The 26774-nt window shown below is 35.3% G+C and overlaps 1 protein-coding gene across 3 annotated transcripts in view; it reads left to right on the forward strand.

Moving 5' to 3' along the window:
• Nucleotides 1-25684, forward strand: part of LOC132559720 (3-oxoacyl-[acyl-carrier-protein] reductase FabG-like) — a 38684-nt gene extending 13000 nt beyond the window's left edge. The window contains exons 4-9 of one of the 3 annotated variants that reach the window (XR_009554630.1): nucleotides 926-1064; nucleotides 1627-1667; nucleotides 3649-3718; nucleotides 11679-11811; nucleotides 13924-13960; nucleotides 23214-23233. Coding sequence is in view for 2 of the 3 variants with exons in the window: in XM_060224345.1 (XP_060080328.1) it covers nucleotides 926-1064; nucleotides 1627-1667; nucleotides 3649-3718; nucleotides 13924-13960; nucleotides 23214-23277; nucleotides 25408-25566 (510 nt within the window). In the remaining variant the exon portion in view is untranslated. Of the gene's footprint in view, nucleotides 1-925; nucleotides 1065-1626; nucleotides 1668-3648; nucleotides 3719-11678; nucleotides 11812-13923; nucleotides 13961-23213; nucleotides 23278-25407 lie in introns of those variants that run through there. The other 2 variants (XM_060224345.1, XM_060224346.1) reach the window with 2 other exon arrangements.
• Nucleotides 25685-26774: the final 1090 nt, after the last annotated feature.

Raw genomic sequence — 26774 nt, forward strand, 5'->3', positions numbered from 1 at the left:
CACTACAGTTACAATATGTTACACTACAGTTACAATATACAACATCACAGTCACAATATACTACACTACCGTTACAATATACCACGCTACATTTACAATATACAATACTACAGTTACAATATACTACACTTCCGTTACAATATACCACACTACAGTTACAATACTCAATACTACAGTTACAATATTCCACACTACAGTAACAATATACTGCACTACAGTTACAATATACAAAAATACAGTTACAATATACGTTACAATATACCACAATACATTTACAATATACCACACTACAGTTACAATATACTACACTACAATTACAATATAACACACGACAATTACAATATACCATACCACAGTTACAATATAGCACACTACAGTTACAATACACTATACTGTAGTTACAATATACTTCTCTACAGTTGCAATATGCTACACTACAGTTACAATGTACCACAGTACAGTTACAATATACTACACTACAGTTACAATATACCAGACTACAGTTACAATATACTACACTACAATTACAATATACGTTACAATATACCACTCTACAGTTGCAATATACTACACTACAGTTACAATATACCACACTAATTACAATATACCACAATACAGTTACAATATACCACACTAGTTACAATATACCACAATACAGTTACAATATACTACACTACCGTTACAATATACCACACTACAGTAACAATATACCACACTACAGTTACAATATACCACACTACAGTTACAATATACTACACCACAGTTACAATATACTACACTACAATTACAGTATACCACACTACAGTTAAAATTCGTTGATATTTTACATATACTATGTTTTGGTATCGATAATGTGCTACGCTGTTGTAACACTTTAGCAATCTCAAAAAATCACTTACATTTCTGAAACACACGTTGGTTACAGGTAAATAATGCGGGAAGTAGTGTATACCGGTCTATAATGGAAACAACTTTAGATATGTTTGACCAGACTGTGAGGACTAATTTACGAGCTCCTTTCTACCTCAGTCAGTTATGCATACCACACTTGATTAAAACACAAGGTGAGTATCCCAGAGAACATCCAATCACGACTTACGATAACACAAGTTGGTAGCACATTTAAATTCAAATTTGAGTTAGATACACTTGGGTCAAATAATGAACTAAACTGCATCAAAGCGAGAGCTGCATCCTAGATAACACGCTTTCTTACATACTAGATTATTCTAATTTTATCATTATTTTAAAGTTTGTACTTGTTTCCCTGGTTAGCGGTGACAAATTTTGGTAAATAGAGATTTAATGGAAATATAAGACACAAGATATTTTCTTTTCTTCTATTTCTCAAAATCTCAAGTTCTTTTTCTACGTGCAATATCCGATAGAATCAGGTATGGATTTCGAAATTAATTCATCCAGGTATAATTTAAAGACAATTCTGCATTATTCAAATATGCTAAAATATTAATCTCATCTCGGGCATATATTCATGAATTTTCACATTGATGTAAACGACAAGCCAAACTAAATATTTTGACAATAGCAATGAAAGATAGAGAAGAGGTTGGTTGTAGTCTCCTGATTTTATTTATTATTGTAAATGGTGCTCTGTAATCCTCCCAGGTAACATCGTCAACATATCCAGTATCTCTTCCACCAAGGCGGTAAGTCATACATCAACATTCTGATGTCAGGGCACGTGCTCAATTCTTAGCAACATCGTCATCAATCCAATATCTATTACCACAACAGGTACTTAGTAACATCGTCATCAATCCAGTATCTTTTACCACGACAGGTACTTAATAACATCATCCATCAATCCAGTATATCTTACCAAGACAGGTACATAGTAACATCGTCATCAACCCAGTATCTCTTGCCACGACACTTACTTAGTAACAATATCCATCAATCCAGTATATCTTACCACGACAGGTACTTAGTAACAATATCCATCAATTCAGTATCTCTTACCACGACAAGTACTTAGTAACATCATCCATCAATCCAGAATCTCTTACCACGATAGTACTTAGTAACATCATCCATCAATCCAGAATATCTTACCACGATAGTACTTAGTAACATCGTCATTAATCCAGTATCTCTTACCACGACAGGTACTTAGTAACATCGTCATTAATCCAGTATCTCTTACCACGACAAGTACTTAGTAACATCATCCATCAATCCAGTATCTCTTACCAAGACAGATACTTAGTAACATCGTCATTAATCCATTATCTCTTACCACGACAGGTACTTAATAACATCATCCATCAATCCAGTATCTCTTACCACGACAGGTACTTAGTAACAATATCCATCAATTCAGTATCTCTTACCACATGTACTTAGTAACATCATCCATCAATCCAGAATCTCTTACCACGATAGTATTTAGTAACATCGTCATTAATCCAGTATCTCTTACCATGACAGTACTTAGAAACATCGTCATCAATCCAGTATCTCTTACCACGACAGTACTTAGAAACATCGTCATTAATCCAGTATCTCTTACCACGACAGTACTTAGTAACATCATCCATCAATCCAGTATATCTTACCACGACAGGTACTTAGTAACAATATCCATCAATTCAGTATCTCTTACCACATGTACTTAGTAACATCATCCATCAATCCAGAATCTCTTACCACGATAGTATTTAGTAACATCGTCATTAATCCAGTATCTCTTACCATGACAGTACTTAGAAACATCGTCATCAATCCAGTATCTCTTACCACGACAGTACTTAGAAACATCGTCATTAATCCAGTATCTCTTACCACGACAGTACTTAGTAACATCATCCATCAATCCAGTATATCTTACCACGACAGGTACTTAGTAACAATATCCATCAATTCAGTATCTCTTACCACATGTACTTAGTAACATCATCCATCAATCCAGTATCTCTTACCAAGACAGGTACTTAGTAACATCATCCATCAATCCAGTATCTCTTACCACGACAGGTACTTAGGTACTTAGTAACATCGTCATTAATCCATTATCTCTTACCACGACAGGTACTTAGTAACATCATCCATCAATCCAGTATCTCTTACCACGACAGGTACTTAGGTACTTAGTAACATCGTCATTAATCCATTATCTCTTACCACGACAGGTACTTAGTAACATCATCCATCAATCTAGTATCTCTTACCACGACATGTACTTAGTAACATCATCCATCAATCTAGTATCTCTTACCACGACATGTACTTAGTAACATCATCAGCAATCCAGTTTATCTTGCACTGAAGTCTAGAAATGCTTCAGAACGACAAATGTTTCATTTCATACTGATGATCATTAAAAATGTATAAAAATATAGAATGTTTTAAATATCTTTCATTTCATACGTACACACAGTATATACTGTGTATTTCATTTAAATGTTTAGACGGTATCAAATGTGTATTTCAATAGAGTTGTACAGGTAGCATATATTTCATTTAAAATGTCACAGCATATCAACTTTATCATCAAGGATATTCGAACAGAATACAATCAATACAGCATTCGCTATGTTTCTAACTTCTAATTTCGGGAACTTAATGAAGGATAAGTGAAAGTTTTTAGAAATTATCTGCCCTGGGTCATTCCTAGCGTTGTTTCCACAGTTCCCTACAGCTGTCGCCTACTGTATAGCCAAGGCAGGCCTTGATCACCTGACGCGGACCCTAGCTGTCGGTAAGATAAACGATTGACAATCATGTACAAGCTGACAGTGGGAAATACATGGCACTAACAACATTAAGTTACCTTGATGTTAAGACTGTGACGTTTCTATCTGGATCCGTCACTCTCGTAGAGAGAAATCCCGGTAAACGTATTTGTCGGATATCTACCGTAGCCTACAAATGCCAATATATACATAGATTACACAACGAGTGGTTGTTGGATACAGCGTTTATTTCACTCGAGACGTTGTTAGTTATTTTTTAAAAGTTACAAAAGACTCTCGCTAAAGCACGTGTCTTTTGTAACTTTTAAAGAACAACTAACTCGAGTGAAATAAACGCCGTATCCAACAACCACTCGTTGTGTTATCTGTTTCTACCATTCTTATTTCGAGATCACAGGCGGTAGGCGAAGACCAACACATGTACACGTGCGTAAAAAATTGCTGACATATGCAAATATGGCGTAGAGATATCACTGGGAGTGAAAAGGCTCCAATTGATATTCAAAAAAATATGTGATGATAGATAATTTATTTCTTTATTATTTTCACAATTTTGAAGTTTATACATAATAACACAATGACGATTAATTGTCTTATAAACTTGAACTGTCTATATAATCGTAGAAAATCGCGGACTATATTAGGCGCACTTTTATACAGACACATATAGTGGTGTCATCTGGTTCCCGCCGGAAACTTCAAACTCAATCGCTGTCAGAATCAGAGTACAGCACCCTTGGTCTGGGACGTTTATAGACGTTTGTGTTGTTAAGGTTTATTGTGAATGAACCAACGTGAGTAGGACCTGCAAATACTGAAGTAAGGGCACCGATGGGATTTGCAGACACAGTTGATTCAGGATTTGGAGGTCTGACGATGACTTCGCTTGCACTAGATGTGCTAGATCTATTAATTCTAGCGAAAGGCCTTTCACCAACATGATCCAAGCATGACGATATCGCTCTTGAAATCGTCCGGTGCTGGTTTGTGTTTAAAGTTGAGTAACTGTTGATACTCTGGATATTCCTGTGCCCGGAAATCTGGAGGATGCAGAGAATTACATAATTAGGCAACGTTTTATAGGACCAATGGAAGTAGATACCTAGTTATTGTCTACTCTAAGCCTGACAGTGATGCATTGCCCTGTATTATGAAAGCAGGAGATTTTTTATAAATTTATATTAGTGTTAAACTGTTTGGGATTTAATTTCTTTAAACAAGGTAAGTGTTCAGTTACTCTTAACGATTATAGGTCCTAATGATCAAGTTGAGATATTTCAATGTGAAAATAGTTTGTATCTGCATAATCTGATTTGGAGGTAATCTTTTGTCATTGAGTTTTTGTACAAGGTACTTCCTGGCACTATGGTTTGTCAGTCCTTTTCCGTTACTGTTACTCCCAGACTTGTTCATCAGACCTGGTTATATAAAAAAAACCAAGCAAAAATCTAAACCCTGAATATGAACTGAAAGCAACTTAATCTAGGCCTATATATGCACTATTCCGACATCCGAAATAATTAAAGAAATATTACTTTGGGCTGGAATTGTGTTCAAAAGATCAATTTTGACTTCAATCAACTAAAATTATGAAAAAGGCTACAATGTTAGGCATAGATGTAAGCAAGTGCAACATAACAATTGCATTGTACTACAATGTATCAATGACGTAAGCACACGTAAAAGGGGCGGAGTATAAGCATTTGTAAACATACAGGCTACCACTGGGTTTTGTTTACATTTCAATCTCATTTACCTGCATTCTCTGCCATAGTCTTCATAAAAGTCCCTAGTTTGTTAACGCCAACTGGTTGAGACTTATACCACTTGCTTGATTGTCAGAGTTTGCATTAGTTGCGATATAGTAGGAGACTTCAGGGTTACAGTACGTAAGCGGGCGATGTACTTGGCAGGTTTTATAAGCGCGACAGGGCATCGTGATGGGTTGTCGGGAGGAACTTCCCTAACATTTTTGGGGTTGGAACCCGGTCTAGTTTTGGTCTGACGCTCTCGGAACTCAAGATATTCATTACTTTCAGAATCTTTAAATAATTTCACATCACCCCATTGCATTGCGGTGTTCGGTAACGCCACGCATTCCAAAATATACCGTATTGTTCAACCAAATTGTTCTAAGCAAACTTTCGGCATTACTACAGCCTAGCTGTCCAGATTCGTATAATTTGTCAATCTCGTCATCAGATATAGCATCAGCCCTGTTTTCACGATTCCCTTTAATAATAATAATAAATTTATTCAGGAAAGATTTGCACAAATGTAAACAAAGCATGATAAATAAAATACATGTAACAAGTACATAAGGTGAAAAATTGACATAAATAAAACATGTAACACCGGAACATTAAATCACAATAAAGACAGCTGATATATGTTAAACAAATCTATCCAAGGATAGCCCAAAAAGCGTAATAATATACGCTTATTTCCGTTGGGGTCCTTTGCCCTCACGTTTCAGTATTTTTTGTTTTTGTTTTTTTTTTTTTGTTTAGACCGGATAACATCCATAACATTCACCTAAAGCCTATCCAGTTCAGGCATGTTGACAGCAGACAATATTAAACAAATCGCACGTGGAACAAATCACGCGAGTGAAAAAACTAGTTCGGGTCAAAGTTCACCAATCATGTATCCGGAAGGCCATATTCCACGAGTGGAATATCACTTATATTTATCAAACACCCGCCATATTTACACAATGGCCTAGATTGGGATAAATTAAAGTAGAATGGTAGAAACATTTATACTCTATACGTTACTATTTGGTAGCGTTTGTAACATCAATTTTACATAGACGTTATTGAAACAACAAACTGTGACTTCAGACTGACGGTCTGTCTGACCGCTGACACTTAGTCACTAAATTCACAGATGGAACTGTATATACATTCACACACCTGTTCACACACATGTATACAATGTCTGTGTCTTGTCTAACCGAGAGTCGTGTTATTTGTCAACGATTTCGTTTAAACTACAAGTATTACTGATCACCAGTCAATAATTATCGCCTCAACATTTGACTAGTCGCCGACCACTAGTCACTCATATAGTTTCTGGACTCTACTGACCGCCGGTCTAGAGTTGACTGTTGACTACACCATTAAATACCGCGCCAGTCGGCGGGCACCAACATCACCTAATTGCTATCTCTAGTCCCTGACCAAAAGACCGCCAATCTTATCGTGGTTGCTGACTGGGTTTTGTTTACATTTCAATCTCATTTACCTGCATTCTCTGCCATAGTCTTCACAGAAGTCCCTAGTTTGTTAACGCCAACTGGTTGAGACTTATACCACTTGCTTGATTTGTCAGAGTTTGTATTAGTTGCGATATAGTAGGAGACTTCAGGGTTACAGTACGTAAGCGGGCGATGTACTTGGCAGGTTTTATAAGTGGCGACAGGGCATCGTGATGGGTTGTTGGGAGGAACTTCCCTAACATTTTTGGGGTTGGAACCCGGTCTAGTTTTGGTCTGACGCTCTCGGAACTCAAGATATTCATTACTTTCAGAATCTTTAAATAATTTCACATCACCCCATTGCATTGCGGTGTTCGGTAACGCCACGCATTCCAAAATATACCGTATTGTTCAACCAAATTGTTCTAAGCAAACTTTCGGCATTACTACAGCCTAGCTGTCCAGATTCGTATAATTTGTCAATCTCGTCATCAGATATAGCATCAGCCCTGTTTTCACGATTCCCTTTAATAATAATAATAAATTTATTCAGGAAAGATTTGCACAAATGTATACAAAGCATGATAAATAAAATACATGTTACATAGTACATAAGGTGAAAAATTGACATAAATAAAACATGCAACACCGGAACATGTTCAATGACAACCTGTAGGCCTAGTCGCTAACTCTAACGCCTATGTGTGTCTATCAGCATAGACTGCCAAACACTCTGTGTTCTAAGCGCTGTTGTCGGTAGGTTCAGGAGATGTTATCGTCCCGACAGTTGAGAATGAAGTGCCCTCTCGCGCTGTCCGGCTCTCTTTTTATACTCTCCCGCTCGAGTATTCATGATCAGTAATGCGCTTGCATTCTATATGTTTTATTTCAAGCGTGTATGTGAATAATCAAAACCCGGAAGTAATGGGTAACAGTAAGCAACGATGCTAGACAAACGGTATGTTTTGACTTGTATTTCCCATGCCTACAGCAAATATTTACTACAACACTAATTTGTTTCACCTTAATATATGATATGATTGATAAATGACGCAGGCATTCTTGTGCCTCTAGATCCATATCGTTAAATTAGAAAAAGACATATATAATTAATGGTCACTTCCGGTAAAGGATTTGAAACTAGCAAGATGGTTAAATTTTAGTTTTAAGCATTTCCAGTGGTAGTCCAAATTAATTTCGAAGTCTCTGATAGTTTTTGCTTGTATCACCGAATCCGATAGGCTGTTCCACACATCGACAATTCTGAGTCCAAAGGAGTATTTGCGAATATCCAGTCTACAATATTTTTTTCTGTAATTTCTGCGAGTTGACTCTCGTTCTGGCTCCTTTATGGTGTTCAAATATCCCGGTGGTAACTTCATCATCATGAAAATTGTTATTTATTTTATACACATTTATGATATCTCCCCGCAATCTCCTGTGCGTAAGTGTTGGAATCCTCAGCTTCTTCAAACGGTCGATATATGATAAAACCTTTAGACCAGGAATTATATTTGTCACCCTTCTTTGTACTCTCTCAACTGATTCAATGTCTTTCATTTTGTGTGGGCTCCACGCACTTGCTGCGTATTCCAAATGCGGGCGAACTAATGCTTTAAACAGTTGTATAAAAGTTATATTATCCAAGTATACAAAGCATCTTCGATTGCGGCCAACAATATTATTTGCCTTACTTATCGATTGCTGTATATGTGATGAAAAAATTAAGTCCTTATCAACCAAAACTCCTATGTCCTTTTCAGATGTTGTATTTTCTAATCTTACTTTTCCTTCTGCTCCTGCCATGTGTATTGTCAAAACTTTACACTTAAAAGGATGGAATCTTAACAGCCAGGTGTTAGACCACTCCTGTAAATCCTTTTGCATTATTCTCCTATCCTCTTCACTATTAATCTCTCTATACATTTTCGTGTCATCTGCATAAAGGTATGTGTTTGACTCCGTAATTTCTGGCAAATCATTAACGTATATCACAAACAGCATTGGACCCAGTACACTACCCTGTGGAATTCCGCTCAGAATGGGGTGATCTTCAGAGGAATTGCCGTTTACTTTTACTCTCTGCTTTCTCTGGTAAAGGAAATTTCCTACCCAGTTGACGATTTGGTTACTAATTCCGTGACGTCGTAATTTCTCCAATAGTCTACGGTGGGGGACCGTGCAAAGGCCTTCATAAAATCAAGGTAAATGACATCAAGTTCGCCACCGTTATCTATTTTACTAGTCAAGTCTTCCATCACCATCAATAACTGCAGTACGGTTGATCTTCTAGAAATGAATCCGAATTGTTTGTTGCTGAAAAAGTTATTATTTTCCATATGACTGACGATAGCATTTCGAACTATCTTTTCCATTGTTTTTCCAATCATGCTGGTGAGGCTTACCGGTCTGTAATTTCTCGGTTCCGATTTTGATCCTTTCTTGAATATAGCTGTAATATTTGCCTCCTTCCAAGCAGATGGTACCGCGCTGTCTTTCAAAGATTGAAGAAAGATTATAATTGACGGTTTATTAATAGTTGAGTATGATTCCTTTTTAGCCTTAGGGTGAATTTGATCTGGTCCTTGGGATTTACTGAAAGCACTGAAAGAAGTTTGCCTATGCTTTCTTCGTACATAGAGGGTCTTCAAATTGCTTGATTACAAATTTATTTTCCATATTCGGTATGTCACCTTCAGCTTCTTGTGTAAACACACTACTGAAAAAACTTGCTAAAACATCGGCCTTATCTTTGTCATGTGTTGCAACTAGGGACGAGTCTCCATTTAGCCCTTTCAAATCCGAGATCCCCGTTTTAACTTTCCGCTTTGAGTTGATATACTTCCAGAATTTCTTGGGGTTAGACTTAATATTTCTTGCAATATCCTTTTCCATATCACGACGTGCTTTCCTTAGTAAAGTCTTCACTTGATTTCTTAATTTTTGTAATCTTTGTATTTGGTTTCTGATCTAGTTTCCATGTATCTCTGCCAAGCCCTGTGCTTTTTATGGAGTTTCTTCCTCGCATCCTCGTTCAATGGAATAAATCTATCTTTCCTCTCTAGTGACCCATTTGCTTTAATTAATGGTACAAATTTGCTAACAGTTGTTTGAAAATGGTCTGTAAATTTTCTATACATATCATACACATCTGTCAATATCGCGCCCATTCTTTCTCCAGTTCTTTCCTCATACTCTCATAATCACCTTTGTTGTTATTTCTGCGTGGTACTTGAGACAGGAGACTTATTACAGCATATGTAAATCAAATAACAATACAAAGTGGTCACTGTGACCGAGACGACTTTCATGCCTTATGTCTTTTATCATTTCATCCTCATTTGTTATTATCAGGTTCACAACCCACTCTCATTCTGGTGAAGTTCCTTGTATGTTGGGTCAAAAAGTTATCTGTTAGGCATTCTAGGAAATTGTCGCTCTCTTGATCATTTTTCGCTGATTGTTAATTCAAGTCAATTTTTGGAAGGTTGAAATATCCCATAATTGATAAATGAGTGAATTCTTTTTGAAATTGTTACGGTATTTAATAGCTTATATAGTTCTTCAATATTTTCATTCTGGGAATCTGGGCTTTCATAGACGCAGTCTGCTAATAGACAATCATTATCGTTTAATTCAATTTTAACCTAAATGCTTTCTTTAAATGTTGTACCCACATTAATCTCTACAGCATTAAGTTCTTTTCTAACATATATTGCCACGCCTCTGTGGCGTGTCTCTGCATTATCATTTATGAATATATCATATCCATCTATTAAATATTCGCTTTTGTTTGGTGAAAATCTGCTATTTTTAGGATAAACTTCTGTTACTCCAATCATGTGTATATTTTTATCAGCGTTAATTACTCTTGATTTCAGTTCATCCAGTTTGTTTAGATAAGCTGTCTACATCGGTATATAGACATGACAGATATTTCTTTAGATTAGGAATTAAAAGTTTGGTCCTTTTTTGGCCGCCACTCGGACAATCCTGTTCCGGGCCTCTTACCAAGTGGACATATTCCCCCGATTTCTCTTTGATGGTTTTTCTTTTGGCTTCTTTTAGTGACTTTTCATTGTCTCTTTCAGTCTTAGATAAATCAATACTAATCATGACTTCCTTGTAAACTTCTTCATTTCGGAGTTCTTTAATGTTCTTGAAAAGAATCTTTTTGACTTTTGTGTATGCAAAAGAAACCAGAATAGGCCTATCACTCTTGGTATTTTCCAAGTCGGATTATTTTTGTTATTGTGCCTTCTTCTATCTTTACTTAACATGACCTTAACATGCTCCGTATCAGTTTTTCATCTGCTTGTTTTCGGGATTTGCCGTCTGCTTCGTTTTGTTCCTCAAATCCATAAACAACTATGTTGTTTTCTCTCTTCTTCCTCTCGTTTAACTCGCTTATAACCTCTTGTGTATCTGTATTTGATTTTTTCGTACTGTCCTCACTTTCTTGTACACCAGGTTTTCCTGTGATTGTGCTGCACTTCCAAACTCCTCCTTCACTATTTTCCTAACTTGTTGCTCCTCACATAACATAGTGTTACTTATCATGTAATATTCCTTGTCATCTTTTCCGAGACATTTGATTCAAAAATGGGCCCGGCATCTTTGACACTCGAGGATTTTGTAGCTAGGATCCACAACAATTTCAGAACAAACTTTGCATGTCCAATCATCATCCCATCATGTGCTGAAGGTCCACTCCAGCGACCGTGAAGCAGATCCGGATGGTAGTCCTTCCCTGGTTTTTGTTTTAGACACTGTGGCCGATTCGGCAGCAGCGCTTTTCCCGTTGCTAGGCTTCATGATGCAGCCAATGCTCCGTTTAGACAATTTCGGTGTTTTCTCTTTGGAAATTCTGTTTGGAAAATAACTGCCAGCTAATCCTTGGTACGTACTCACATTGTTGTGTTAATTACATTCTTGTGACGCTAGTAATCTTCAATTTTCTAGATCAGATCCTGGAGCGACAACAATACGCTGCCGTCTCCATTGACACATATAATGTGGACAGTAATTATAACACAATCACAGTACCACAACAAAGACACTAATATTGATTTATAAATAAATTGAAGCTATAATGTTTGAAAAGTTTTTGTAAATTAGTCTGTTCAATGTTACATAAGTAAAGGACACATACAATCAGACTATATACTTCTCATACATGCTACGTAATCTTGGGTTTGGCCTGATATCTCGGTAATACTAATGTATCTCGGCGCGTCTTAACATACCGGAAAAAATCTTTCTCTCAAAAACAAAAACCCATTCTCGTCAATACAAATATCTTACAGACAAGACAAATTGTCTTCTCGCCAATACGAACATAATTTAGGACATCTTACGAACAAGACAAATTGTCTTCTCGTCAACATAGCATGATTAAGAACACCTTACAGACAAGACAAATTGTCTTCTCGTCAATACAAACATAATTTAGGACATCTTACGAACAAGACAAATTGTCTTCTCGTCAACAAAGCATGATTAAGGACACCTTACAGACAAGACAAACTGTTTTCTCGTCAACATACCATGATTAAGGACACCTCACAGACAAGACAAACTGTCTTCTCGTCAACATAGCATGATTTAGGACACCTTACCGACAAGACAGATTGTCTTCTCGTCAACATAGCATGATTTAGGACACCTTACAGATAAGACAAACTGTCTTCTCGTCAACATAGCATGATTAAGGACACCTTACAGACAAGACAAACTGTCTTCTCGTCAACATAGCATGATTAAATTACCTTCAATATAAATATAATTTAGGACACCTTTCCGACAAGACAAATTGTCTTCTCGTCAACATAGCATCATTTAGGACACCTTACAGCGAGACAAACTCCCTTCCCGTCAATACAAACATGATTTAGGACACTTTACAGACAAGACAAACTCTCTTCACGTCAATACAAACACGATTTAGGACACCTTACAGCGAGACAAACTCTCTTCCCGTCAATACAAACATGATTTAGGACACCTTACAGCGAGACAAACTCTCTTCACGTCAATACAAACACGATTTAGGACACCTTACAGCGAGGCAAACTCTCTTTCCGTCAATACAAACATAATTCAGGACACTTTACAGACAAGACAAACTCTCTTCACGTCAATACAAACACGATTTAGGACACCTTACAGCGAGACAAACTCTCGATCCGTCAATACAAACATTATTTAGGACACCTTACAGCGAGACAAACTCTCTTCACGTCAATACAAACATAATTCAGGACACTTTACAGACAAGACAAACTCTCTTCACGTCAATACAGATACGATTCAGGACACCTTACAGCGAGACAAACTCTCTTTCCGTCAATACAAACATGATTTAGGACACCTTACAGCGAGACAAACTCTCTTCCCGTCAATACAAACATAATTTAGGACACTTTACAGACAAGACAAACTCTCTTCACGTCAATGCAAACACGATTTAGGACACCTTACAGCGAGACAAACTCTCTTCACGTCAATACAAACACGATTTAGGACACCTTACAGCGAGACAAATTCTCTTCCCGTCAATACAAACATAATTTTGGACACTTTACAGACAAGACAAACTCTCTTCACGTCAATACAAACACGATTTAGGACACCTTACAGCGAGACAAACTCTCTTTCCGTTCATACAAACATGATTTAGGACACCTTACAGGGAGACAAACTCTCTTCACGTCAATACAAACACGATTTAGGACACCTTACAGCGAGACAAACTCTCTTCACGTCAATACAAACACGATTTAGGACACCTTACAGCGAGACAAACTCTCTTCTCGTTCATACAAACACGATTTCGGACATCTTACCGACAAGACAAAGTGTTATCATCGTCAAATAAAAACATGTTCGGTATCTTCTCAGATTTGACAGAATGAATTCTCGTCGATTATCGAGAGCATTGCCCAGACAAGAGATAGAGAGCAAACTTCGTTAATTCAACACGTCTGATACGTATCATTTTGCTCATTTTAGATCTCGCTCCAAAGAAGGTTCGTGTCAACTCGGTAAAGTAAGTATTGTAAACCCAGATGAACGCTAAAGAAAGTAAATATTGTACACTCTCGATTGATATTGCACGGAAAGGCTAAGAAATAGGTAAGGTTGGTATTGTAAAATCGGGAAGGTTAACATTGTATAATGGGGAAGGTTAAATTGTATTGTACTTTTAAACTAGGGAAGGTTAATATTGTATACTGGGTAAGGTTAACATTGTATACTGGGTAAGGTAAATACTGTAAACCTTGGAAGGTAAATACTGTAAACTAGGGAAGGTTAATATTGTATACTGGGGAAGGTTACTATTGTATACTGGGGAAGGTTGATATTGAATACTGGGTAAGGTAAATAGTTTAAACTAGGGAAGGTTAATATTGTATACTGGGTAAGGTTAACATTGTATACTGGGTAAGGTAAATACTGTAAACCCTGGAAGGTAAATACTGTAAACTAGGGAAGGTTAATATTGTATACTGAGTAAGGTTAAAGACTTTAAATTAGGGAAGGTTAATATTGTATACTGGGGAAGGTAAATACTGTAAACTAGGGAAGGTTAATATTGTATACTGTGTAAGGTAAATACTGTAAACTAGGGAAGGTTAATATTGTATACTGGGGAAGGTTAATATTGTATACTGGGAAAAATTGATATTATATAATCGATCAGGTAAATACTGTCAACTAGGGAAGGTTAATATTGTATAATGTTGAAGGTTAATATCTTAAACTGGGGAAGTTTAATATTTGATACTGGGGAAGGTTAATATTGTATACTGGGGAAGGTAAATAATGTATACTGGGGAAGGGACTAGGGAAGGTTAATATTGTATACTGGGGATATTGTATAATGGGGAAGGTAAATACTGTAAACTAGGGAAGGTTAATATTGTATACTGAGTAAGGTTAAAGACTTTAAATTAGGGAAGGTTAATATTGTATCCTGGGGAAAATTGATATTGTATACTGGGTAAGGTTAATATTGTATACTGAGGAAGGTAAATACTGTAAACTAGGGAAGGTTGGTATTGTATTCTGGGGAAGGTAAACACTGTAAACTGGGGAAGGTTGATATTGTATGATGGGGAAGGTAAATATTGTATACTGGGGAAGGTTGATATTGTATGCTGGGGAAGGTTAATATTGTATACTGGGGAAGGTTGATATTTTGATGCTGGGCAAGGTAAATACTGTAAACTGGGGAAGGTTGATATTGTATGATGGGGAAGGTAAATACTGTAAACTGGGGAAGGTTGATATTGTATACTGTGGAATGTATACTGGGGAAGGTTAATATTGTATACTGGGTAAGGTTAATATTGTATACTGGGGAAGGTAGATACAGTAAACTGGGGAAGGTTGGTATTGTATTCTGGGGAAGGTAAATACTGTAAACTAGGGAAGGTTAATATTGTATACTGCGGAAGGTTAATATTGTAAACTAATGAAGGTTGATATTGTATAATGGGGAAGGTTAATATTGTATACTGGGGAAGATAAATACTGTAAATTAGAAAAGGTTATTATTGTATACTGGGGAAGGTTAATATTGTATACTGGGGAAGGTAAATAATGTATACTGGGGAAGGTAAATAATGTAAACTGGGGAAGGTTAATATTGTATACTGAGTAAGGTAAACACTGTAAATTAGGGAAGGTTAATATTGTATACTGGGGAAGGTTAATATTGTATACTGGGGAATGTAAATATTGTATACTGGAGAAGGTAAATATTTATACTGGGGAAGGTCAATACTATAAACTACAGAAGGTTAATATTGTATACTGTGGAGGGTAAATACTGTAAACTAGGGAAGGTTAATATTGTATACTGGGTAAGGTAAATACTGTAAATTAGGGAAGGTTAATATTGTATACTGGGGAAGGTAAATACTGTAAACTAGGGAAGGTTAATATTGCATACTGGGAAAGGTTAATATTGTATACTGGGAAGGTTAATATTAGGGAGGGTTTATATTGTATACTGGGGAAGGTTAATATTGTATACTGGGGAAGGTTAATATTGTATACTGGGGAAGTAAATACTGTAGGGAAGGTTAATATTGTATACTGGGGAAGGTTAATATTGTATACTGGGGAAGGTTAATATTGTATACTGGGGAAGGTAAATACTGTAAACTAGGGAAGGTTAATATTGTATACTGGGGAAGGTTGATATTTTATGCTGGGGAAGGTAAATACTGTAAACTGGGGAAGGTTGATATTGTATGATGGGGAAGGTAAATACTGTAAACTGGGGAAGGTTGATATTGTATTCTGTGAAGGGTAAATAATGTAAACTAGGGAAGGTTAATATTGTATACTGGAGAAGGTTGATATTCTATACTGTGGAGGGTAAATACTATATACTAGGGAAAGTTAATATTGTATACTGTTGAAGGTTAATATTGTATACTGGGGAAGGTTAATATTGTAAACTGTGTAAGGGTAATACTATAAACTAGGGAAGGTTAATATTGTATACTGTGGAGGGTAAATACTGTAAACTAGGGAAGGTTAATATTGTTTACTGGGGAAGGTTAACATTGTATACTGGGGAAGGTTAATATTGTATACTGGGGAAGGTAGATACAGTAAACTGGGGAAGGTTGGTATTGTATTCTGGGGAAGGTAAATACTGTAAACTGCGGAACGTTGATATTGTATGATGGGGAAAGTAAATACTGTAAACTAGGAAGGTTAATATTGTATACTGGGGAAGGTTGATATTGTATGCTGGGGAAGGTTAATATTGTATACTGGGGAAGGTAAATACTGTAAACTAGGGAAGGTTTATATTGTATACTGAGTAAGGTTAAAGACTTTAAATTAGGGAAGGTTAATATTGTATACTGGGGAAGGTTAATATTGTATACTGGGGAAGGTAAATATTGTATACTGGGGAAGGTAAATACTGTAAACTAGGGAAGGTTAATATTGTATACTGGGGAAGGTAAATACTTTAAACTAGGGATGGTTAATATTGGATACCGGTTAAGGCTAATACTGTAAACTAGGGAAGGTTAATATTGTATACTGGGGAAGGTAAATACTTTAAACTAGGGAAGGTTAAATACTATGTAACTATGGGGAAGGTAAATACTGTTGGGGAAGGTTGATATTGTACTGTGGAGGGTAAATACTGTAAACTAGGGAAGGTTAATATTGTATACTGGGGGTTAAATTGTATAATGGGGAAGGTTAATATTGTATACTGGGTAAGGTAAATACTGTAGGCTAGGGAAGGTTGATATTGTATACTGGGGAAGGTAAATACTGTATACTGGGGAAGGTTAATATTGTATACTGGGGAAGGTAAATATTGTATACTGGGGAAGGTTAATATTGTATACTGGGGAAGGTTAATATTGTATACTGGGGAAGGTTAATATTGTATAATGGGGAAGGTAAATATTGTATACTGGGGAACGTAAATACTGTAAACTAGGGAAGGTTGATATTGTATACTGTGAAGGTTAATATTGTAAACTAGAAAATGTTAATATTGTATACTGGGGAAGGTAATTACTATAAACTAGGGATGGTGAATATTGTATACTTTGGAAGGTTAATATTGTATACCGGGGAAGGTAAATATTGTAAACTTGGGAAGGTTAATATTGTATACTGGGGAAGGTAAAGACTATAAACTAGGGAAGTTAAATACTATTAACTAGAGAAGATTAATATTGTATACTGTTGAAGGTTAATATTGTATACTGGGGAAGGATAATACTGTAAACTAGGGAAGGTTGATATTGTATACAGGGGAAGGTAAATATTGTAAACTACAGAAGGTTAATATTGTATACTGGAGAAGGTTAATATTGTATTCTGGGTAAGGTAAATACTGTAAACTAGGGAAGGTTATTATTGTAAACTGGGGAAGGTTAATATTGTAAACTGGGTAAGGTTAATATGGTATGATGTGGAAGGTTAATACTATAAACTAGGAAAGGTTAATTTTTGATATTGTGGAGGGTAATTACTATAAACTAGGGAAGGTTAATATTGTATACTGGGAAGGTTAATATTGTAAACTAGAAAAGGTTAATATTGTATACTGGGGAAGGTTAATATTATATACTGGGGAAGTTAAATACTATTAACTAGATAAGGTTAATATTGTATATTGGGAAGGTAAATACTATAAACTAGGTAAGGTTAATATTGTATACTGAGGAAGGTTAATATTGTATACTGGGGAAGGTTAATATTGTATACTGGGGAAGGTAAATATTGTGTGCTTGGGAAGGTTAATACTGTAAATTAGGGAACGTAAATATTGTATACTGAGGAAGGTTAATATTGGATACTGTGGAAGGTTAATATTGTATACTGTGGAGGGTAAATATTGTAAACTAGGGAAGGCAAATATTATATACTGAGGAAGGTTAATATTGTATACTGGGGAAGGTTAATATTGTATACTGGAGAAGGTTAATATTGTATACTGGGGAAGGTTAATATTGTATACTGTGGAAGGTTAATATTGTATAATGGGAAAGGTAAATACTATCAACTAGGGAAGGTTAATATTGTATACTGTGGAGGGTAAATACTGTAAACTAGGGAAGGCAAAAATTATATACTGGGGAAGGTTAATATTGCATAATGAGGATGGTAAATACTGTAAACTAGGGAAGGCAAATATTATATACTTGGGAAGGTAAATATTCTATACTGGGAAAGGTAAATATTGTATACTGGGGAAGGTTAATATTGTATACTGGGGAAGGTTGATATTGTATACTGGGGAAGGTAAATACTGTAAACTAGGGAAGGTTGATATTGTATACTGTGGAGGGTAAATACTGTAAATTAGGGAAGGTTAATATTGTATACTATAAACTTGGGAAGTTAAATACTATTAACTAGAGAAGGTTAATATTGTATACTTGAGAAGGTAATTACTATAAACTAGGGAAGGTGAATATTGTATACTGGGGAAGGTAAATACTATAAACTAGGGAAGGTTAATATTGTATACTGGGGAAGGTTAATATTGTATACTGGGGAAGTTAAATACTATTAACTAGAGAAGGTTAATATTTTAAACTGGGTAAGGTTAATATTGTATACGGTGGATGGTTAATATTTTATACTGGGTAAGGGTAATACTATAAACTAGGGAAGGTTAATATTTCATACTGTGGAAGGTAATTACTATAATCTAGGGAAGGTTAATATTGTATACTGTGGAAGGTTAATATTATATACTAGGGAAAGTTAATATTGTATACTAGTTGAAGGTTAATATTGTATACTGGGGAAGGTTAATATCATATACTGGGGAAATTAAATACTATTAACTAGAGAAGGTTAATATTGTATATTGGGGAAGGTAAATACTATAAACTAGGTAAGGTTAATATTGTATACCGGGGAAGGTAAATATTGTATCCTCGAGAAAATTGATATTGTATACTGGGTAAGGTAAATACTGTAAACTAGGGAAGGTTAATATTGTATAATGGGGAAGGTTAATATTGTATACTATGGAGGGTAAATACTGTAAACTAGGGAAGGTTAATATTGTATACTGGTGTAGGTTAATATTGTAAACTGGGTAAGGTTAATATTGTATACTGTGGATGGTTAATATTGTATACTGGGGAAGGTTAATATTGTGTACTGGGGAAGGTAAATAGTATATACTGGGGAAGGTTAATAATATAAACTAAGGAAAGTTAATACTATAAACTAGGGAAGGTAAATATTCAATACTGGGTAAGGTTAATGCTGTAAACTAGGGAAGGTTATTATTGTATACTGGAGAAGGTAAATACTATAATCTAGGGAAGGTTAATATTGTATACTGTGGAAGGTTAATATTGTATACTGGGGAAGTTTAATACTGTAAACTAGGGAAGGTTAATATTGTATAATGAGGAAGGTTAATATTGTATAGTGGGGAAGGTTAATATTGTATACTGGGGAAGGTAAATATTGTATACTGGGGAAGGTTAATACTGTAACTAGGGAAGGTTAATATTGTATACTGTAGAAGGTTAATATTGTATACTGGGGAAGTTTAATACTGTAAACTAGGGAAGGTTAATATTGTATAATGAGGAAGGTTAATATTGTATAGTGGGGAAGGTTAATATTGTATACTGGGAAAGGTTAATATTGTATACTGGGGAAGGTAAATACTGTAAACTAGTGAAGGTTAATATTGTATACTGGTGAAGGTTAATATTGTAAACTGGGTAAGGTTAAAATTGTATATTGGGGAAGGTAAATACTGTAAACTAGGGAAGGTTATTATTGTGTACTGGGGAAGGTAAATACTATAAACTAGGGAAATCTAATATTGTATACTGGGAAGGTTAATATTTTAAACTGGGTAAGGTTAATATTGTATATTGTAGATGGTTAATATTGTATACTGGGGAAGGTTAATATTGTGTACTGGGGAAGGTAAATAGTATATACTGGGGAAGGTTAATATTTTAAACTAAGGAAGGTTAATACTATAAACTAGGGAAGGTAAATATTCAATACTGGGTAAGGTTAATACTGTAAACTAGGGAAGGTTAATATTGTATACTTGGGAAGGTAAAGACTATAAACTAGGGAAGGTTAATATTGTATACTGTGGAAGGTTAATATTGTATACTGTGGAGGGTAAATACTGTAAACTAGGGAAGGTTAATATTGTATACTGGAGAAGGTTAATATTGTATACTGGGGAAGGTTGATATTGTATACTGGGTAAGGTAAATATTGTATGCTGGGGAAGGTTAATACTGTAACTAGGGAAGGTTAATATTGTATACTGTAGAAGGTTAATATTGTATACTTGAGAAGGTAAATACTGTCAACTAGGGAAGGTTAATATTGTATACTGAGTAAGGTAAATACTTTAAATTAGGGAAGGTTAATATTGTATACCGGGGAAGGTAAATATTGTATCATTGGGAAAATTGATATTGTATACTGGGGATGGTTAATATTGTATACTGGGTAAGGTTAATATTGTATACCGGGGAAGGTAAATATTGTATACTGGGTAAGGGGATAATACTATAAACTAGGGAAGGTTAATATTTCATACTGTGGAAGGTAATTACTATAATCTAGGGAAGGTTAATATTGTATACTGTGGAAGGTTAATATTGTATACTGGGAAGGTTAATATTGTACACTAGAAAAGGTTAATATTGTATACTGGGGAAGGTTAATATCATATACTGGGGAAATTAAATACTATTAACTAGAGAAGGTTAATATTGTATATTGGGGAAGGTAAATACTATAAACTAGGTAAGGTTAATATTGTATACTGTTGAAGATTAATATTTTATACTGGGGAAGGATAATACTGTAAACTTGGGAAGGTTAATATTGTATATTAGGGAAGGTAAATACTGTCAACTAGGGAAGGTTAATATTGTATACTGAATAAGGTAAATACTTTAAATTAGGGTAAGGTTAATATTGTATACCGGGGAAGGTAAATATTGTATCCTCGAGAAAATTGATATTGTATACTGGGGAAGGTTAATATGGTATAATGGGGAAGGTACATATTGTATACTGGGGAATGTTGATATTATAAACTAAGGAAAGTTAATACTATAAACTAGGGAAGGTAAATATTCAATACTGGGTAAGGTTAATGCTGTAAACTAGGGAAGGTTATTATTGTATACTGGAGAAGGTAAATACTATAATCTAGGGAAGGTTAATATTGTATACTGTGGAAGGTTAATATTGTATACTGGGGAAGTTTAATACTGTAAACTAGGGAAGGTTAATATTGTATAATGAGGAAGGTTAATATTGTATAGTGGGGAAGGTTAATATTGTATACTGGGGAAGGTAAATATTGTATACTGGGGAAGGTTAATACTGTAACTAGGGAAGGTTAATATTGTATACTGTAGAAGGTTAATATTGTATACTGGGGAAGTTTAATACTGTAAACTAGGGAAGGTTAATATTGTATAATGAGGAAGGTTAATATTGTATAGTGGGGAAGGTTAATATTGTATACTGGGAAAGGTTAATATTGTATACTGGGGAAGGTAAATACTGTAAACTAGTGAAGGTTAATATTGTATACTGGTGAAGGTTAATATTGTAAACTGGGTAAGGTTAAAATTGTATATTGGGGAAGGTAAATACTGTAAACTAGGGAAGGTTATTATTGTGTACTGGGGAAGGTAAATACTATAAACTAGGGAAATCTAATATTGTATACTGGCGAAGGTTAATATTTTAAACTGGGTAAGGTTAATATTGTATATTGTAGATGGTTAATATTGTATACTGGGGAAGGTTAATATTGTGTACTGGGGAAGGTAAATAGTATATACTGGGGAAGGTTAATATTTTAAACTAAGGAAGGTTAATACTATAAACTAGGGAAGGTAAATATTCAATACTGGGTAAGGTTAATACTGTAAACTAGGGAAGGTTATTATTGTATACTGGGGAAGGTAAATACTATAAACTAGGGAAGGTTAATATTGTATACTGTAGAAGGTTAATATTGTATACTGGGGAAGTTTAATACTGTAAACTAGGGAAGGTTAATATTGTATAATGAGGAAGGTTAATATTGTATAGTGGGGAAGGTTAATATTGTATACTGGGGAAGGTAAATATTGTATGCTGGGGAAGGTTAATACTGTAACTAGGGAAGGTTAATATTGTATACTGTAGAAGGTTAATATTGTATACTGGGGAAGTTTAATACTGTAAACTAGGGAAGGTTAATATTGTATACTGAGGAAGGTTAACATTGTATACTTTGGAAGGTTAATATTGTATACTGGGGAAGGTAAATATTGTATGCTGGGGAAGGTTAATATTGTAAACTAGGAAAGGTTAATATTGTATACTGAGGAAGGTTAACATTGTATACTGTGGAAGGTTAATATTGTATACTGGGGAAGGTAAATATTGTATACTGGGGAAGGTTAATATTAAGCTCTCGAGAAGGTTAATATTCTATACTGGGGAACAGGAAGGTTAATTACGTATAGTTGGGATGTACGAAATTGTAATTCGGGATTGTTAATAATGTAAACTCGGAAAGGGTAATACTGTAAGTTAATGTTGTCGACTTTGGGAAAGTAGGTATGGTACGCTCCGTCACCAAACATGAGTAAAACACACGTAGAAATTACACGTTTGAGGTTAGAGAAATTTAAACAGTGGGGGAACGTATCCAAAGTATGTTCTTGCATCTGTAATCACTTAATACACCAAGTTTACACAGAAATTCTTTTATGATCTTCAGATATTTTATGTTGTAGTCCCGGTGTGATCATCACGAACTTTCAGAAAAATGCGGGAATGGCGGACGACATATATACACAGGTAAAGTAGGCGTATACCCACGAAATAAATACAATTATACAATAACTCTTAGGTATACCTTCCATGGCTGACGACAGATATGAACAGGTTGTTCAGTAGTAATCATAGGTTCTCCTAAACTGTAAGAAAATATATTCAACCACCAACTATGATGTACTATTTAAATGTCTTCAATATTTGTGTAGACTTTCCTCAACGATCGTATCATTATACATGTATTCAGCTGTAACAGTTGTACAAAACCTTTGTCCTTGCACTAACTTAGTGCAACGTGACGTGGTGAAAATTCTAGACAAGAAAATACCGACATGTTAACAAAAATCATAATTTAAAATAGATATCAATGAAACGGTGACAAAATAGAAAATAACGATTAGCAAAAACGCTACGACTAAGACCTGTTTCAGGATGATAAGTATTTTTGTATCAACGACTTCTGACCCTGGTTGTTCAAAGACCGGTTAGAAATAATCAGCAGTTGGTGGAAACTTCGCATGATGAATTAAACAATATTCAAATCATTTTATCATTTCATAGCTACAGATTTGTTGAGAAAGGTGAGACTGATATATTTTGAGGATTAATTTGGCCTTGACCTCTTGTATTTTACACGAATCTTTCGCTTACCGCTGGATACCCGTATTCTCCGTGTATTGAGGTCAAGTAATGTCACGTTCTCAAATGAAAGTCGGGTTCATAACAATGAAACCACCAGACAAGCTTCTTCGTTGCTCAAGGAAGGAATTTCTAATTATGCTGAACAAGGCGACCATAAAACGTCTCCGTATCCATTTATGGATAGGATCATCCCTGCATCCCCAACCTAAGGTGTTAACATGTTGATGCGGTTATTAAGGAACTGTTGCCATCATACGAGTTTTTTGTGCGAGAAGTCGTCAACTGGCGGACAACCTTAACCTCATAGCACAGGATTTCAAAAGATGCAGGTTGAACAAACTTATGTGGAAGTTTTGCAGTCTTCATAGTGATCTCATCAATATCTTATTTCTTTATGTGATATGAATCTAGTGGGTGTCGTCGATGAAGCATAAGACGTTTAATATTTTGGAACAGCTTACATTTTTTCTCCGTGTCTTTTCTTTGAGCATATTTAGTGATTGTATTATTGAAGTTTGGATTATTATTCTGTGGAAATGTTGGCGTTTATTAGCATTTTTACTTCGAACATCTATCTAATTTAATTTCTTATCCAAGTTCGTCAACATTACAGAAAAAGAAATTTTGTTTATGTGTTCATGTACATGCATGTATTTGTTGATGTAATGATTTGTCGTTGTAGTTCACTATTATAATCATTTTATTAAAAGTACATTATTCAAACATATGGGTAGTCATTGAAGAGTAAAGTATCCAGTGTCTAATAACATACAGGTAGTCATTGAACATTAAAGTACTTGTTGTTTAATAACATACGGGTAGTCATTGAACAGTAAAGTATTCAGTGTCTAATAACATACAGGTAGTCATTGAACAGTAAAGTACTTGTTGTTTAATAACATACGGGTAGTCATTGAACAGTAAAGTATTCAGTGTCTAATAACATACAGGTAGTCATTGAACAGTAAAGTATTCAGTGTCTAATAACATACATGTAGTCATTGAACAGTAAAGTATTCAGTGTCTAATAACATACAGGTAGTCATTGAACAGTAAAGTATTCAGTGTCTAATAACATACAGGTAGTCATTGAACAGTAAAGTATTCAGTGTCTAATAACATACAGGTAGTCATTGAACAGTAAAGTATTCAGTGTCTAATAACATACAGGTAGTCATTGAACAGTAAAGTATTCAGTGTCTAATAACATACAGGTAGTCATTGAACAGTAAAGTATTCAGTGTCTAATAACATACCGTTAGTCATTGAATAGTAAAGTACTGGGTGTCTAATCACTTCCTTGGTTCGTTTCATATTAAATCGGATATCTGTCTAAATGTACAATGAGAATATAAGTAGACGTACGGTTATGTATTTGTTGGAATAGGTCAGACGATACAAAGTAAATTTGAGTACTTTCATCTCCCTTCTAAACACAACTCAGTCGTAATCCTGCTGATCAAGCCTTTTTCTGTGTTTTCAGTACATGTATGATGTATTATTGATTTTCAGTACATCGACCGCCAAAAATCCCTTCAGCCTCTAGGGGGCGCTGGCGACCCCGAAGAGGTTGCTAAGGCGATTAGATTCCTGGCATCTGATGAGTCTTCCTTCGTTACCGGTCAACTGATATTTGTGGATGGAGGACGTCACGTGTTTTCTCCGTGTTAGAAACCACTTGAAATCACAGCTGTCGTATTGTCAATGTAAAATAGATAACACACGAGTGTTTGCCATCTTTAATAAACTGTAACAAAACACTGTATTGAAATAAAATCATTACAAAAGACATATACGCTTCTATTCTGTTTAATGATACGCATGTTTTTTTTCGCCGATACGTCTTACAGAAACACATTTTCTTACGCAATTACAATTGATGTTAATGAATTCTGAAATATTTATGCTGTTAGTACTCGTGACGAGTCCTGAAATATGTATGCGTGTTAGTACTCGTGACGAGTCCTAGAATATTTTTGCGTGTTAGTACTCGTGACGAGTCCTGAAATGTTTATGCCTGGTAATACTCGTGACGATTCCTGAGCCACTCATGACGAAACCTCGCACAATTATGCCTGGTGGCCATGATTTACTCAAGAACTCTGACATAACTGTTTGGTGGCCATGATTCACTCAAGAGCTCTGACATAACTGTTTGGTGGCCATGATTTACTCAAGAGCTCTGACATAACTGTTTTGTGGCCTTGATTTACTCAAGAGCTCTGACATAACTGTTTGGTGGCCATGATTTACTCAAGAGCTCTGACATAACTGTTTGGTGGCCATGATTTACTCAAGAGCTCTGACATAACTGTTTTGTGGCCTTGATTTACTCAAGAGCTCTGACATAACTGTTTGGTGGTCATGATTCACTCAAGAGCTCTGACATAACTGTTTGGTGGTCATGATTCACTCAAGAGCTCTGACATAACTGTTTGGTGGTCATGATTCACTCAAGAGCTCTGACATAACTGTTTGGTGGTCATGATTCACTCAAGAGCTCTGACATAACTGTTTGGTGGCCATGATTCACTCAAGAGCTCTGACATAACTGTTTGGTGGCCATGATTACATTTTAGTCATTATTGTTCTCTTATTTGTATAGAACAGGCATTGATGAATAAACAGTAAGGATAAGAGCACATATTCTCCCATATTATAACATTGATATATGTTTACACTTATTACATATTTCAATAAACAAACATTCTACATCAATGTCAGTAAAACAAATAACCATATCATGGGTTTCATTATCCACAAAATGAGAATAAAGATAAAAAGAATAACAAACTGGCTCTGTTCTCCTGGTGAATGGTTTGAATACTATGAGTATATAAGATGTTGACTAAAGTTAATTGTCATTAGTTATGAATATA

The sequence above is a fragment of the Ylistrum balloti genome, unplaced genomic scaffold (genome assembly GCF_031769215.1).
Source record: "Ylistrum balloti isolate Yb309-2 unplaced genomic scaffold, AGI_CSIRO_Ybal_v1 Utg370958, whole genome shotgun sequence".
In the NCBI taxonomy this organism is placed as follows: Eukaryota; Metazoa; Mollusca; class Bivalvia; order Pectinida; family Pectinidae; genus Ylistrum; species Ylistrum balloti.